The 18,309-nt window shown below is 38.3% G+C and overlaps 1 protein-coding gene across 1 annotated transcript in view; it reads right to left on the reverse strand.

The window, feature by feature from the left end:
* Positions 1-22: 22 nt before the first annotated feature.
* The window catches only part of LOC124723147 (hemicentin-1-like), a 754,903-nt gene continuing 736,616 nt past the window's right edge, over positions 23-18,309 (reverse strand). The window contains exon 56 of the mRNA XM_047248337.1: positions 23-963. Coding sequence (XP_047104293.1) covers positions 870-963 — 94 coding nt within the window. The 3' untranslated portion in view covers positions 23-869. The remainder of the gene's footprint in view (positions 964-18,309) is intronic.

Consider the following 18,309-nt stretch of genomic DNA (forward strand, 5'->3'; position numbering starts at 1 on the left):
GATAGGGTCTCAGAGAGAAAGATTGCATCTGTTGTCTCTTTATTTCTGCAGCTTAAAAAACCACAAGTAAAACTGCATTCTGCCTAACTACGAAAAGCCTCACTCTATTTGTACACTTTGTTACACTTAATACAATAAATATCACAAGTCTTGGGAACAATACATTACTTTAAAAACATTTATACAGCAAATGAATTGTGCACATTAAAATATACAATGAAACTGAAATTACATACTTAATTAAATATGAACAATGACCTATATGCACCAGGATGCACAAAATAATAGTGCAAATCACTAAGGCAATGCTGAGCCCATTTGCAAATAGACACTGAGTCTCATGAATTAACTCATCTTCCTCAATGTTCATCCATTTGCGAAATATGTCCAGCAGTACTCAAAAACTATAACACAAAATCAACTTACTTATGACTTACAGTCTATATTTTTAACATCAATGTTGAGGTGGTGTAGGGAACCAGAACACAGTAATCTATCATAAGCTATGTCAGAGGATTCTTTCCAGCCAATGACAAAGATATGATTGTATTCATGTTTATTGCCTAGTCCATATTTTATTCACATTGTTTCATTCCACTTCACACTTTCCAATGCATTTTCACTTGTAGTCTCTTTTTGTATTAATTCATGAAGACTTTGGGACTGGAAAGTGTAATGTGCAGATTCAACTTCTGCATAATATTTCTGGTCTATCTGATGCTTCCAGTCACAATGTATATGGAATTTCATATCATTTTTACTTATTCATACTCTGGTGCTCCTGGTTGACACTGCTGGTAACAATGGTTGTCTGTACAACAGCTCCAGTCTCATCACACATCTGTAAGACACTACTATCTCACAGTCTCCTAGTCACTTGGTAGATCAATAAATACAATAAATTTTGTTGTATGCAGTATAGTTTTTTCATCAGTGTCATAAGAAAGAGCAAGCACTGAGGTCCTGGAAAAAAATGAGAAACATAATGTTCATTCTTAGCTACAGACGAGTTTATTTACTGATATTAACTATACCAGTATTGCAGTTTAAGTTGCTAATTATGCTACTATTTTCAGTAATCACTAGTTTCACATATATTTAAAAAAACCTTCAGTAATTAGACAAATACAAGACTGCCTTTACCTCTGATAACTAGTTAAACATCTTGAAAATATAATGTTAGTTCTGACATAAGAAAAATAAACTTATTTTGAACATCTATAACAACAAAGAAACATTGCAGAAATGCAACTAAAGTAAATGCTTGCACTTTTTCCCACCAATAACAAAAACTAGAGAAGTTCATAAAAATAGTGAGTTTCTTCATCTGAATGGTAAAACTGTAACGTGATGGGGGATAATATGGAGCTCTTCCAAATAGTTCATAATTTAAATTAGAATTACAGCAGCAGAAATAATATGTTGGGCTGGTGTACTTCAATCAAAATGTTTCATAGCAGAATTAAGTTATAAAGATGTTTAGAACAACTGCAAAGTAAGTCAATATTTTATTATGAAGACACCATTCAGTTTCGATCTATGTAGTGCCAGACAAGTATTTGTATGTCTCATATTTTGTGCAAAGACGTCATTAAATGTAGGGACAGGGTGGAACTGTGCCAAAACATGAAGTTATTTCTAATTATGTAAATTTGATAGCATATCATAAATTAGTTCTGTACTTAAGAAAAAAATTATGTATTAAATGAAGAGTGAAAATAGTGTAATGCAAAATGGACATGAAAATACTTGTTTTGTGTTTTGATGAGCACCGTAGTTCCGTTGCATAGTGTTTTTTTCTTTTTTTTAAATTGCAGTTAATTATAAAAGGATGTGGTGATAAATGTGAGTAAAATTATATGATGTATTTAGGTTTAAGTATTTAAATCCTATAAAAATTGTACACGAATTGTGGCCATGTTTAAGAATTATTTTGATTAATGTAGTGTCATCTGACCCAACTCAGGACTGGGGATATGAGCGGGAAAAGGAGGTCTTTGTCCATTGTCCATTATGGTGGTAAGTGTGGAGCGGCAAAGTGCTGCCGCAAGCGTAAGCATGGGTGCCAGTGTCTGTGAATAAACTGTGAAGGAACAACATGAAATTGTGTAGGTGTGAGACAATAAACCATGTCTATGAATTGCACCAATTATTATTTATCCAGATTGGATTTGTGAACTTTAATGTGCATGGCCACAAAGTTAGAAGTGTTCTTATATATATATATGATAGGACTTTCTTCTCTATTCCATCGTATTTCGGGATCGGGTGTCTTCGCCAGATGTTTAGGCTTTTGAACAGTCAATGTGGGGGCTCTGAGCTAAATTGGTGCATTAGCAGTAGCAGTGTGTTTGTGCTGGACAAAATACACGTTGCCCCTTGATTATGCCACTATAAGGCCACCACAATTGTGAGGCAGTCATTTACACAGCCTGGTGAGTCGACCACATGTTGCCATGGCTAAAACCATCATCCATACGTGTCCATGTGTTGCCACAGGTAAAACTGTCATCCGTGCCGTGTCCATGTGTTGCTGCGGGTAAAGCAGTCGAAGCTGTATCCACGTGCTGCCCACGATCAACCCCATCATCCATGCCACCGACCAACATGTCTACACGCTGCCAGGGGCCCACGCAGCATTTTCTTGCTCCTGATCGAGTTTGCTGCGTGTCCACTCTACCGACTAAGATTCATTGCATAGCTGTGCTGCCGCCGCTGACTACAGACATTGTGTCACACGAGGATATATAAGATAAGTACAGCCAGCAGCTACATTGCAAAATTGTGCCCTTTCATTAGCCATGGCTGATTAGATGTGTGAATCTCAAAGTGAAGGCGAATCAGTGGATGTTAGAAGTAACTGTAGTAGCCCTAACATGCCAAAAGAAATAGGCTGGACACCAGGAAGTGACCTGAGTGCATTTTTTACAAAACTTACTAGTAAATTAGGAGAAATAGATTCAAAAATAGGGAATATAAAAACTGAAATAGCTGGAGAAATGGATTCAAATATAGGGGGTATGGAATTGAGGCTTAGCGATAAAATAAAAACAGTGAGTGAAAAATTTAATCAGCTAGATCTCAAATTCACTCAAATTACAGATAAAGTCAAAGCACAGTTAAAATTGTTGAGGGAATTATTGAGAGAGTTGATGAGGTTGAAAAAGGACTAGTAGCCACGGTGCACACTGTGCAAAGCAATCTTGTGTGGCAGATTCAGGCACAGGAACAGAAATGCACATTATTTCAGAAACAAACAGAGGCAGATATTGAATCCATTAAGATAGGAGTGCTGGATTGCCATAAGGGGATTACTGATAGTATGAAGGAATTAGAAGGGGAAATAAATGTCTTGAGGGAAACAGTTAATACTGTAGCACCAGGGAATGGAAATTTGCTGTTGGGATATCCTATGAGGCCTGGATTCAGTCAAAACATTTTAGTGGGGAGACTAAACACCATGCAGTTGACTTTTTAACTGCATGTAAGGATAACTTTGTGACAGGGATGAGTGAGCAGGCAAAAATTAAGTATGTTAAGAGGTAGTTGGAAGGGGGAGCTCGAACATGGGCGAACCAAAATGATGATAAATTTTGTGATTTTAAAACCTTTTGAAACCTGTTCTTGAACAAATTCTGGGGCCAGGAAAAACAATTAAGATTGCAAAATGATTTTGTGAATGGACCCACTTGCAAGAGTGAAAACAAAAGTATGAGAGAATTCTGTGTTAGAGAACTGAATAAATTAAATCATCTGGATAGGCCACTGGGTGTATTAACAGAAATACCAACACTAAAGAGAAGACTACCCGAGCATCTGCAATGGGATTTGATTCACAGTGCAACAGATTCAGTGGAAGGATTTCTTAATTTTGTGGATAGTATGGACAGGGCATTATGTTACAGACCTAAATACATGGAACAGAGGGAGAGTGGAAAGTATCATGAAAGGGAAAACAGTATTAATTATGAGTACAGTAATAATCATAAAGGTGGAGAGAAGATAGAAGTGATCAGAATAATCAGGATAGATTGGAGAAGCAGGCCACAAAGGTATAACAGAAATTTTTGGGGGAGAAGAGACAGTTTTGATCAGATGTGGAGTGATAGAGAAGGTGTGAGAATAGAGGGAATTCCAGATACAAATGGACACGGTAGGCAGTCAAAAAACTAATTGATGGCTCACTTAAGTTCAGCAGGGGGGGGGGGGGGGGGTAATTTTGTGAACAGGGCCAGACAAGGACATGATGGGATGAGTAATAAAGTCAGCAAGGAAAATAGGGAAATTGGAATGCGTCATATGGATGCTGTCTTGGGAAATGAAAATCTGTGGGGAAGTTTTAACAATTACAGAAATAGAGATAAAAGGTACAACAGGAAAAAATGGAAAAAAGGCTAATATCAGCAATGAACAGTGTGAGTTTAACATTGATGACATGTTTAGGAGGGTAGAGAAATTACAAGCAGAGGAGGACAATATTGGTTTGTGTGCAGCAAAATTCATTGAAAGATCAGAGACAGAGACAGTTTCATCAAAAGGGGAAACAAAAGTGGATATGGAACTAAGGGACAATGTTCACAGTAATAATGGATGTGATGAACGGGTAGAGATGTCTATTGGAAATAGTATGGAGAATTGTGGAAAAGGCGAGGAGAGGATTATTCAGTGCAATGTAAAGGTTAATATGAGTGGTGTATTTGACAATGTGGAAAATGCTGGTAAATTACCTACTGATAATGTTACTGTGCTTGTGGGTGCAGGTGTAACTGTGGTAGTGATAATGAGTTCAGTGTGGATATGGAAATGTGTAATGATATGGAGAATGTTGCTGTAGGTTGCCAAGAAGATAAAATTGAAACCTATGTTTTCTTAACTGATGAGGATGCAAGCCTGAAATATGTTAATTGTAGATGGTTAGGAAAGGAGGAGGTTGATTATGATTTGAGTGATTGGGTGTACTATGCAAAATTACATAAAGCTTTGTTGCCTGAAGAATGGGGTAAAATAAAATTTAAAATTGCCAGAAAATTGGAAGAATTAAGTGAAGAAGAGAACATTGAGTCTGCCATAAAGGATCTGTTTGAAGGGGATACTGATGTATGTTTTGGACAAAGAGATAAAGATATTTGCATTATGCAAGAGGAAAGCAGGAGTGAAATAGAAAGTGATTTATTACAGGAATCAGGGTTGAACAGAGTAAAAATAGTGGTGATACAGCCAATAATTGATATAAATGTGGGAGGAATTGCAGATATAGTATTATTAGACTATGGCTCAAGTTTATCTGTAATTTCTGAATCTTTCTGGCAGAAAATTAAATGTTTAGGTTTAATAGAACTGCCAGTTACAGGAGTCAAAATTAAGACAGCAACTGGGACATGTAGTAAGCCCAGCAGCAGAGAAGTGTTACTGGAATTTAATAGTAGTGATTTTTGTTTTGATATTAGTTGCTTTGTGGTGAAGGGTTTGGCATTGAATGTAATTTTGGGTATGGACTTCTTGTATAACTATGACTATAGCATTTTTGTAAAGGTCAAAGTGGCAGAATTTGATGCTGGTGGAAACAGATGAAGAATAAAATTTAAAGGGGAATTAAAATGGGGTGAGACAATGACTCATTTACAAAGGATAGATGAGGTAGGTGATGAAATGTTCACTGAACAGCAGATATATGACAAAGTAAATGAAAAGGGACATTTAAATGAGGAACAAAAGGTGCAGCTTACAGATTTATTGTGTAAACATAAGCATGTGTTCTCTGACACACCTGTAAAAGTTGTAGATTTCAATTATGTTTTGAGGATATTGCCACTTGAAGTAATAAGGGCCAAACCTTATCCTACAGCAATAGCTCATAAAGATGCTGTAAAGGACAGGATACAGAATATGTTGAAGTGGGGAATCCTGGAAATGGGGAGGAGTGAGTATTATAATCAAATAGTAGTGGTGAAAAAGAGGGATAGTTCTATAAGAATAGTATTGGATGCAAGAAAGCTAAATAAAATAATAGTCAAGGAAAATGATCAGCCTGAGAACATGAATGAGCTGTTGCAAAAATTTTATAATGCTTAAATTCTGTCCAGAGTGGATTTGACTTCAGGGTTTTGGCAGATGCAATTGGCTGAAGAGAGCAGAAAGTACACTGCTTTCTTATTTGAGGGTAGGACTTATATGTTTACAGTTGTGCTATTTGGTTTATCAATATCTGTAGCAGTTTTTGTAAGAGATTTAAGTCATGTGTTGGGTGATGAACTAATGAGAAAATTGACAATGTATGTAGATGACATTTTGATCATGAATAGCAATTGGTAAGAGCACTGTCAGCTGTTGGAGGATGTATTCAAGGTTATATCTAAAGGGGGAATGACCCTTAAGTTAAGTAAGTGTGAATTTTTTCAAGCAACATTACTATTTCTCGGTCATCAGCTAACTCCTGATGGCATAGAGAAAATCAAGGCTATTGTTGACTGCAAGGTGCCAACAAACAGGAAACAATTGAAATCATTTATAGGACTATGTTCATTCTATAGGAAGTATATAAGTGATTATAGCCTGAGTTCACCTAACTTATGTAGACTATTGAAGAAAAGTGTAACCTGGTGCTGGACATCTGAGTGTGACAGGGAATTTAAAGCCATAAAGAATAGCTTTAAAAATAGCAAAATTTTTATTAAAACAAACTTTAGAAGTAGAGAACATGAAAAAATTGCTAAATATTATAGAATCTATAAGGGGATTTTATTTAGGCAAAGAAGTATGGATAAAGAAGAGTGGAAGGTAAGTTTTCCAGATGAGCATGTGGAAAAATTAATCAATTACATCCACCTTAGCTATGGGCATTATGGGGTTCAGAAATGTTTGGAAATACTGCAGGACAATGTTAGTTTTAACAACATGGCCAGGAGAGTAAAGAGACAGTTGGCTTCTTGTGACAAATGTCAAAAAGTGAAGTATAATACAATTGCAGTATAAGGAGAGATGCAGAATATTGTTCCTAAAAGAAATGGTAAACTGCTGGCTATTGATTTGTTTGGGTGGCTGCCAACAGGTCGACAGGGTGTGAAGTATGTTCTTTTAGCTGTTGATGTATTTTCCAAGTTTGTAAAGCTGTATCCACTGAAAAAGGCCACTAGCCAGAAAATAATTAACAAGTTAGAGAATGATTACTTTTTGAATGTTATAAAACCAGAGAATGTTCTGTCTGATAATGGAGCACAATTATCTAGTGTGCAGGGGAAGTTTATGCAAAGATCTGGGATAAAGCATCTAAGGATTTCAGTGTATCACCCTGTGGGAAACCCGGCTGAGAGGTATATGAGGGAGCTGAGTAGGCTATGTAGGACATATTGCAGTAAAAAGCATAGCACTTGAGCAGAATATATAACTGTGTTTGAGGATCTTATGAACACAGTGAAGAGTTGTGTGACAGGATTCTCACCCTATGAGCTCATGAAAGATATCAAGCCAGACAATCTAATAGCATAACACATAGATCTTCCTCCCTCTCAAGGCTTGACAAGTCAAGAGAAGATGTAGATGACCAGGCAGCAAATGTTAAAGAAAGGACATGAGAGACAGAGGAGGCATGGAGAAAGGTATAATAAATAAGACAGAGGTGGCATGGAGAAAGGTATAAGACAACCAAGTTCAAGGAGGGAGATAAGTTGCTGGTGAGGAACAAGAAAAAATCCAGTGACATTGATGGCAAAATCAAAAAGTTATTTGAATTATACAATGGACCCTTCGAGATAACTGGTTATCCACACCCTGATGCGTATAGGATGGTATATCTAGAAAGCCATTTGGACTGAGAAATGTAACAGAGTTGAAAAAATGTGTGGTGAAAGAATAAAAAATAAATAAATAAATAAATAAGACAGAGGAGGCATGGAGAAAAGTATAAGACAACCAAGCTCAAGGAGGGAGATAAGTTGCTGGTGAGGAACAAGAAAAAATCCAGTGACATTATGGCAAAATCAAAAAGTTATTTGAATTATACCATGGACCCTTCGAGATAACTGGTTGTCCACACCCTGATGCGTATAGGATGGTATATCTAGAAAGCTATTTGGACTGAGAAATGTAACAGAGTTGAAAAAATGTGTGGTGAAAGAATAAAGGGTAAGGAAGTGAGATTACCATGTACACAACTGTGTCTAGTTAAAAAAAGAAATTAGGGTGTGTGATGTGACTAGTATACGCAGCTATAAAAATTTATTGGGGGCTATGTGTATGTGTATTTATAATTGGAGGATTATTTGTGTTACTGCATATGTTGCAATGCAATTGTTTGGTGGTCAACGAACTTCATTATACTGTATGTATTTGCATTAAGTGAATCTGTTGTCCAATGACTTTGCACAACTGGTGTCGATGTGATAGAAGCCTTGTTGAAAAAGTCATATGGGAACTGAAATCTACTGTATATACAGTCTCTATTTCTGTATAAATAAGTGTGGAGAATATAGAAGCAGGGAGGAAATCTGCAAATAGTTTGTTTAAAAATAGTTGAGATTTTATTAAAATTTCTAATGTATTTGTGGCACCTAGAGTTGATACTGGTGCATGGGGGTAGGATTGTTGCTGGGATAGTCATGTAGGGCACTTACTAAATATGCAAATTGTAGAGGCATATGGGAAATAATTAACTTGCTTATTATAAGATGTTAACGAGGGAAGTAAGGGAAAGAACACTAATAGCTAAGTGGATGCAAGTAAAAGTTTTATGACCTTAGTTAGTTTATTTGCCATTTATGATTGAGTCTAGTTAGCCATGGAAATAGCAGAAAAGAATGTGTTTCAAGATATTGCCAAATATTATGTGAAAAAGTGATAAAGGAATTCATGGAAAATATTTGTAGTTTATTTATGTACAGTGATATAGCTGTATGGGCGCTTAAAAATATAAGAACCTGCATCTGGGAATAAATTCTCTTGGTGTGGGGGGTAGAAATGTCAAGAGCTCCTGATTTGAGAACATTTGAGATGTGAAATAGAATATATGTCTGCTTGTGTCTGTATATGTGTGGATGGATATGTGTGTGTGTGTGCGAGTGTATACCCGTCCTTTTTTCCCCCTAAGGTAAGTCTTTCCGCTCCCGGGATTGGAATGACTCCTTACCATCTCCCTTAAAACCCACATACACACAAAATTCAAGCTTTCGCAACAAACTGTTGCCTCATCAGGAAAGAGGGAAGGAGAGGGGAAGACGAAAGGAAGTGGGTTTTAGGGGAGAGGGTAAGGAGTCATTCCAATCCCGGGAGCGGAAAGACTTACCTTAGGGGGAAAAAAGGACAGGTATACACTCGCACACACACACATATCCATCCACACATACAGACACAAGCAGACATATTTAAGTCTTTAAATATGTCTGCTTGTGTCTGTATGTGTGGATGGATATGTGCGTGTGTGCGAGTGTATACCTGTCCTTTTTTCCCCCTAAGGTAAGTCTTTCCGCTCCCGGGATTGGAATGACTCCTTACCCTCTCCCTTAAAACCCACTTCCTTTCGTCTTCCCCTCTCCTTCCCTCTTTCCTGATGAGGCAACAGTTTGTTGCGAAAGCTTGAATTTTGTGTGTATGTTTGTGTTTGTTTGTGTGTCTATCGACCTGCCAGCGCTTTCGTTCGGTAAGTCACCTCATCTCTGTTTTTATATATAATTTTTCCCACGTGGAATGTTTCCTTCTATTATATTGATATATATATATATATATATATCAATCAGTGTAATATGAAAATAATAATACAGTTATCTATGAGAGTGATTGATCAAAGTCAACTGTTGCAAACAGTAATCTCTGATCATCTGATCATCATGGTTAATGTTTTGCATCTAGAAAAATAGAAGCTCAAAAACAGAAGCAAAGCAGAGTGGGAGAAGTCACTCTACAAAACATGAACATTTGTGAAATACACACAGCAACGAAAGTTTTACACTGGCCTGAGACATTGTGCAAATGTACTGCTGTTGTGACTGTTCCTATACCAATGAGAAGGTCACCCCCAACATTGTTTGGAAACAAACATCCAGTCGCCAAGAATGCTACCTTAGGCAGAATGCCATGCTTCAATGAATTGCAACATTTCAGTTGAAAGTAAAGCACCAGCAGGGATGCATTAGAGATGTCTGTGCAACAGTACAGTGAACGTCCATTATGTCGTGAAGGGCAATCACAACCAGTTTTCAGGTCTGCATAATCAGGTTACTCAATATGTGCATTGAAGTCAAAGTTGCTTGGTGTGGTCACGGAATCAGTTCCAATTAACAGCTACTGTTGAGGACTTACACCACACAGGCCGTACACAATTAACAGGTGCATCTGATGATTGATAACTGTGACTTTTGAGTCAAATCACTGTGGACTGAGTACTGTAGATCTGAATTTGGTGTTGTGTTTCATATCAAACTGTTTGGAGATGATTGCACGATGAGAACCTCCATTTCTGATGACTGTTGTGAGCACTACATTGCAGGCCACAATGTCGTGAACTCTTTTACAGATGGACAAGAAACTGTGCAGGATGGATGCACCAGGATTGACATCAGGTGTTGTTTATGGAAGAAACTGAGATCTGTTTGTACCCTGAAAATCACAGACAAGTTTAAAGACAACCCAGTAAAATTGAACACCCCTGACACTGTATGCCACTTGTGCAACAAGGCAGTGGTGCGGTGATGTCCAGTGGTGGCATTGCATGGGGCTACTGTACACGTCTTGTGATTGTTGAGGACAATTTCATTGCTTTGCAATACAGGGATGAGATTCTGCAATACATAGTGAGACTGTATCACCAACATTTTGGTAACAAGTTCCTCTCAAAGGATGATACATTGTGTTGTCTTCATGAGGTTCTCATGATCATTTTTCTTCAGCATGCTAGGATCTCCAAAATGATGTGATTTGCCTGTTCTATGGCCATGAATACAATCAAGCATGTGTGGCACCAGTTGCAAGAAGCTAATTTTTGGGAGGTCAAGAATGACCACAAACTCTGCACTACATACACAGACTCACCATTGAAGAGTGGGAATATTTGGATGCTAGGATCAGCAACATGATATGGCCTAGCTGTTCCCTGGCTACAAACACAACTGAACATGCGTGGGATCAATTGAAATAAGCTAGTTCTGGACAACGAGAATGACCACAAACTCTGCACTGCTAATGCAGAAGCACCATTGAAGAGTGGGACAGTTTGGACTGAGGCTTCATGATCTCATTGACAATATGCCATTATGGATTCAAGCCTGCATCCAAGAAAGGGGATGTTTCACCACATAGCAGCAGTGCTCAGGAGAGTTGCAAAACCTCCCCTGCTGCAAATGGGAAACACACAATTTTGTCATTACCCAAATTTTTGTTTTTTCATTTGGTGTTCTGGACACATTGCAAATTAATACACACACGTGCCACAGAGCTAATTTTTGTTTTCTCTGCGGTGAATTGCAAAATAAAGGAGTGATGCAAAAAACTGAGGAAAGAAGACTGGGATGAACCAATGCAAGCACAAGGTACAAGTGACATGTATGATACATTTATTAACACGCGAATGCATCATTTTCATGGAGTGTTCCCCAAAATGACCTCTCAGGAAAAGCAAAATCATAGTAGGCAATGGATTACCAAAGAAATAATTGAACTCTGGACTAGAGTGAAGTAACTCAGACAAACAGAGAACATGGAGACATTTGTATAAACAGTATCAGAAGAAGTAAAGGCAATTAATAAGAGAAGCAAAAGCTAGTTAAATAAACAGAACCATAGAAAATTCAAATCATGAACATAAAACAACAAGGGATATAATTAACACCAAAAGATGTAGTCAAAAAGAGTGTAAATAACAGAAATTTTATTAAGTCAAAAAGGATTAAGAACAACATAATTACAGATGGAATAAAAACTGCTAATATAATCAACAACAATTTTATAGATGTACAAAATTTAAAGGGGGAAAGAAATCGATCAATGCAGTCTAGAAATCTTGGGCAACTATCACACTCAGTGTTCCTGGAACCAGTGACAAAAACTGAATTCATAAAAATAATTTTTTAATTAAAATGCAAGAAGTTCACAGGAGATGATGAAATATCAAATTATATTATAAAAATGTAAATCAATAATTAATTGAACCTCTTCTGGATGTAGCAAACTGCTCATTCAGAGAAACAGTATTTCCAGAAAAATTAAAAATAAGCAAAGTCATGGCACTATGTAAGAAAGGTCACAAACATGACCCGAATAACTAGAGATCAGTATCTTTACACTCTGGCTTCTCAAAAGTAGTAGAGTGCTCATGTATAGTAGGATGACCACACTCCTAGAGAAACACAGTATTCTGATTCTGGTACAACATGGTTTCCAAAAAAGGGAAAGCTGCAGAAACCATTATCTCAAGTCTAAAAGAATCTGTTATAGCTGCATAAGACAAAAGAAAATCTATATCCACTATTTTTCTGAATTTGTCTAAAACTTTTGACACAGTCATCCATATAAAAATAACTGAAGAGCTTGAAAGCTATGGCACACATGGATGTGCAGTGGAATGGATAAAATCATGTATCAGTAACAGAAAGCAGTATGTGACAGGTGAATCTGGATGAAGATCTCAACTCAGAGATATTTAGTATGGTGTGTCTGTACTTGGCCCACTTCTGTTCATCTGGTTTATAAACAATACAGAAGTCAATGAGAAAGATCAAAAAAATACTGAATGTTAATGACATAACATTAGTGAATGTAGAAGACAATCTGGAAACACTGAAAAAAGGATCTTTACATCAATAAATAACACAGTATAATGGCTCATAGAAAATGACTTAATTATTGTTATTGTTGTGATCTTCAGCCCAAAAACTGGTTTGATGTAGCTCTCCATCTTACTCTATCCTATGCAAGGATCTTCATCTCTGCATAACTACTGAAACCTACATCCTTCTGAATCTGCTAACTGTATTTGTCTCTTGATCTCCCTCTATGATTTTTATCCCCCACACTTCTCTCCAATACTAAACTGGTGACCCCTTAATGTCTAAGAATGTGCCCTGTCAATAGATCCCTTCTCTTAGTCAAGTTGCGCCACAAATATCTTGTCTCTCCAATTTTATTCAGTACCTCATCATTAGTTATGTGATCTATCCAGCTAATCTTCAGCATTCTTCTGTAGCACCACATTTCAGAAGCTTCATTTTCTTCTTGTCTAAACTGTTTATTGTTCATGTTTCACTTCCATACATGGCTATACTCTAGACAAATACTTTCAGAAAAGATTTCCTAACACTTAAGTCTATATCTGGTGTTAATAAATTTATCTTTTTCAGAAATACTTTTCTTGCCATTGCCAGTCTACATTTTATATCCTCTCAACTTTGGCCATCATCAGTTATTTTGCTGACCAAACAGCAAAACTTATCTACTACATTTAGTGTCTCATTTCCTAATATAATTCTTCAGCATCACCTGATATAATCAGACTACATTCCACTACCACTATTTTATTTTTCTTAATGTTAATCTTATATCCTCCTTTCAAGATGCTGTCCATTCCATTCAACATTCTTCCAATTCCTTTGGTGTGTCTGACAGAATTACAATGCAATTTCTTTATTTTTTCTCCATGAACTTTAATTCCTACTCCAAATTTTCTTTGGTTTCTTTTAATGCTTACTCAATGTACAGACTGAATAACATCAGGGATAGGCTACAATCCTGTCTCACTCCCTTCTAAACTACTGCTTCCCTTCCATACCCTTTGACTCCGGTAACTGTTGTCTGGTTTCTGTACAAGTTGTAAATAGCCTTTTGCTCCCTGCATTTTACTCCTGCTACCTTCGGAATTTCAAAGATAGTGTTCCAGTCAACATTGTCAAAAGCTTATCTCTACGTCTACAAGTTTACCTGTCTTTACCCTATCTTCTAAGACAAGTCATAGTGTTAATATTGCCTTGCATGTTCCTACATTTCTACAGAATCCAAACTGATCTTCCCTGAGGTCTGCTTCTACCAGTATTTCCATTTTTCTGTACAGAATTTGTGTTAGTACAAGGTGAACAATTTTGCTTCTACCTTTTTTTCCCAAAATTTGAGGCTTTAATGAAACAACTTGGTTACACATGTATCATTCAAAGTATTTTCCCCTGCTAGGCACTACTTTCTCCCATCTTTCAGGCAGTGTACGACTCCCACATTGAAAAAATTTTTCATCTTTTGAAGTGATCCACAAATTGATCCAATTTGTGACTTCTTCATGAGATCGGAAGTGTTGGTCAGCCAGGCCATGTGCCATTGATCTAAACAGGTGATAGTCAGAGGGAGCAATATCTGGAGAATATGGCAGGTGGGGTAAGACTTCTCATTTTAACGTTTCCAAGTATGTTTAGACCTCTTTTGCAATGTGGGGTTGAGAGGTGTCGTGCTGCAAAATCACTTTATCGTGCCTCTTGCTGTGTTGCGGCCATTTGTCTTTTAATGCTCTGCTCAAACACATTCAGTAATGAGCACCTGTGATTGTTTCACTTGGTTTTAACACCTCATAGTACACAACACACAGCTGGTCCCACCAAATACGGAGCGTGATCTTGGAGCTGTGACTGTTCGGTTTGGCCGTCAATGTGGAAGCATAGCCGGGATATCCCCATGATTGTTTTGCATTTAGAATTATTGTAATGTACCCATTTTTCATCCCCAGTAAAATGCAATGCAGAAATCCCTTCCGTTTTTGCCTCTGAAGCAACTGTTCACAAACACACAAACGCTGTTGAGCATCTCTTGGTTTCAGCTCACACAGGACCAAAGTTCCTTCTTTCTGAATCATGCCCATAGCCTTGAGTTTTTTGAAATGGCTTGCTGTGTCAGTCCCACTAATGATGCCTATTCTTCTTGAGTTTGACGTGAGTCTTCACTCAGCAATGTCTCCAATTCTGTGTCTTCGGAAACGTTCTCTCTTCCACCACTATGCCAATCTATGACGTTAAAATCACCATTCTTGAAGCATTGAAACCACTCATGACATGTTCTTTCACTAAGAGCGTATGTAACATACGTACTTGAGAGCATTCGATAAGACTCAACCGCTGTTCTCTTCATATTGAAACAAAACAGTAACACCTCCTACAAATGATGAGAATTAGGCTTGTAAACTGACATTTTCAATCAAGAACAACTTTATGATGCAGGCACAAACCAACCAATGTTTGAATGAGGTTATGTTGAATAAGGTCCAAGCTAACTGCCTGACATCTGTGAACTGCTTTTGACAGCTACTTACCATTGTCGCCACCTATTGGCAAATGGCGGAAGCAAAGTTGTACACCTTGTATTTTGCACTCACAATTTATTAAGCTGACTGGTTAGTAATTTTCACACCTGTCAGCAACTGCTTTCTTTGGAATTGGAATTATTACATTCTTCTTGAAGTCTGAGAGTATTTCACCTGTCTCATACATCCTGCACACCAGAAGGAAGAGTTTTGTCGTGGCTGGCTCTCCCAAGGCTGTCAGTAGCTCTGACAGAATTTTGTCTACTCCATGAGCCTTGTTTCTTTCAACATACGTCTTCCAGTCCTCTGTCAAATTATTCCTGCAGTATCGTATCTTCCATCTCATCTTCATCTACATACTCTTTCCTTTCTATAGTACTGCCTTCAAGTTCATCTCCCTTGTACGGACCTTCAGCTTTCCCTTCTTTGATTAGTACTGGTTTTCGATCTGAACTCTTGATATTCATGCAGCTACTTCTCTTTTCTCCAATAGCTCCTTTAATTTTCCTGTAAGTGGTATCTATCTTTCCCCTAGTTAAACATGCTTCTATTACTTGTGTGCAACAAGAAGAATGTGAGTTCTCTAGTTCTGGACCAGCAGAAGTCGATAGAAGTTGTTTGACATTGTTTTTGTTTCAAGTCACTGCCACCCTCAGTGATCCAATACAGAAGGCTGCATACAATATGTAGGCATTGAACAGTGGTTGTTGCCCATGCGGTGTTGGCATAACAAAGAAATACCATTGGTGATGAGTGATGAAGTGCCTTCAGACCCACCCACTCCTCAGAGGGCAAGTGATAGTACATTACGGAGTGGGGTCAGAAAAATTATTAAAATGTCACTGAATGATACGAGCAGGAGAAGAAAAATAAGGATTTGCTCCACCCCATCTTACAGCCAATGAAACAAGCTGTGGCATATGCAGGAGTAAGCTATAGAACTGCTTGTAGAATTCAAAAATTTTGCACAGATAATCCTGTGAAATCTCAAGGAATTCCCAGAAAAAAAGAGGTAAATATCAATTCAGTTCAAATTGCAGTTCAACAGTGCTCTGTAACTGCCTTCAACTTTCTCTGAATTAGTTGAAAATATTAACCAAGTTTGTGTGTCTAAAGCCTGAGGGAATACTGGTACTGGTACGGTTTCCATAACAAATACAGGTGTCCAGGGAAGGGATCGACTTTTTCGAACTTCTGAATATACTCAGTTGTGCAGGTTATGTCCCCAGGTATTGTATCACACCTTACAATCAATATATCAATGACCCTCATTTTTGAATGACAAACAAAGGTCTGTAATTCACCGGCAGACTATAGCTGCAATAACAAGTGTAACTTTGAAGACCTCACTGTAGTGTAGTGATGAAGTTAATGCACTAGTATTCTAAGGCTGGTGGGTATGAATCCTGCAACAAGCAATTTCTAGTATAGATTTTCTCATTTCTTTGTCATTTAGGCCAAAATCGACTGGGAAAATCCAGTTGCATGATATCGACAACGGTTTCATGAAAAAAACAACAGAAGACTTTCTTAATGCAAAAAGTTGTTCCCAGTCTGCAGAGCCTTTGGCCAGTAGTCAAGGAAAAAATCAGCTGGACTTAGGACATTACACAATCTAAGGAACACTTCCTTGTCAATAGGATTTATTTGGAAACAAGGTGGAAAATAAAAGGACTTTATTGTTACTGCGTGAAGGCATTATACACTCGTGCTCATAAATTAAGGATAATTGCAGAATGTGGTGCCACACAATGTGGCACTACACGAAATTGGTTCTAATAGCATAGGCACATAGGGAACACACAAGACACAGATCTGTAAGTCAACGGTATTGGTGATAAGTTGAGAAAACCGTTCCAAAACATATGTACTACAAAACGCCACTGTTTCCTGTGCATGTACCCCAACATCAATATGGGATATGATCACCATGCACACGTACACAGGCAACACAACGGGTTGGAATACTCTGGATCAGGTGGTCGAGCAGCTGCACAGGTGTAGCCTCCCATTCTTGCACCAGTGCCTGTCAGGGCTCCTGAAGTGTCGTAGGGGTTTGAAGACACGCAGTGATACATCTACCAAGAGCATCCCAGATGTGCTCGATGGGGTTTAAGTCTGCAGAGCAGACAGGCCACTCCTTTTGCCTGATATATTCTGTTTCAAGGTACTCCTCCATGATCACAGCTTTGTAGGGCCGTGCATTATCATCCATCAAGAGGAAGGTGGGACCCACTACACCCCTGAAAAGACAGACATACTGGTGCAAAATGATGTCCCAATACACCTGACCTGTTACAGTTCCTCTGTCAAAGACATGCAGGGGTGTATGTGCACCAATCTTAATCCCAACCCACACCACCAAACCACGACCTCCATACAGATCCCTTTCAAGGACATTAAGGAGTTGGTATCTGGTTCCTGGTTCACACCAGATGAAAACCCGGCGAGAATCACTGTTCAGACTATACCTGGACTCATCCTGAACATAACCTGGGATCACTGTTCCAATGACCATGTACTGTGTTCTTGACACCAGGCTTTACAGGCTCTCCTGTGACCAGAGGTCAGTGGAATCCATCTTGCAGGTCTCTGGGCGAATAAACCATGTCTGTTCAGTCGCCTGTAGACTGTGTGTCTGGAGAAAACTGTTCCAGTGGCTACAGTAAGGTCCCGAACAAGGCTACCTGCAGTACTCTGTGGCCGTCTGTGGGCACTGATGGTGATATATCAGTCTTCTTGTGGTGTTGTACACTGTGGACATCCCATGCTGCAGTGCCTGGACACGTTTCCTGTCTGTTGGAATCATTTCCATAATCATGAGATCACACTTTGTGGCACACGGAGGGCCCATGCTACGACCTACTGTGTTTGACCAGCCTCCAGTCAGCCTAGTATTCTACCCCTCATAACGTCATCAATATGTGTTCTTTGAGCCATTTTCAACACACAGTGACCATTAGCACGTCTGAAAACGTCTGCACACTTACTCGCTGCACCGTACTCTGACATGCACCAACACACCTCTGTGTACGTGGACTGATGCCAGT

Source organism: Schistocerca piceifrons, chromosome X, assembly GCF_021461385.2.
Source record: "Schistocerca piceifrons isolate TAMUIC-IGC-003096 chromosome X, iqSchPice1.1, whole genome shotgun sequence".
Taxonomy (NCBI): domain Eukaryota; kingdom Metazoa; phylum Arthropoda; class Insecta; order Orthoptera; family Acrididae; genus Schistocerca; species Schistocerca piceifrons.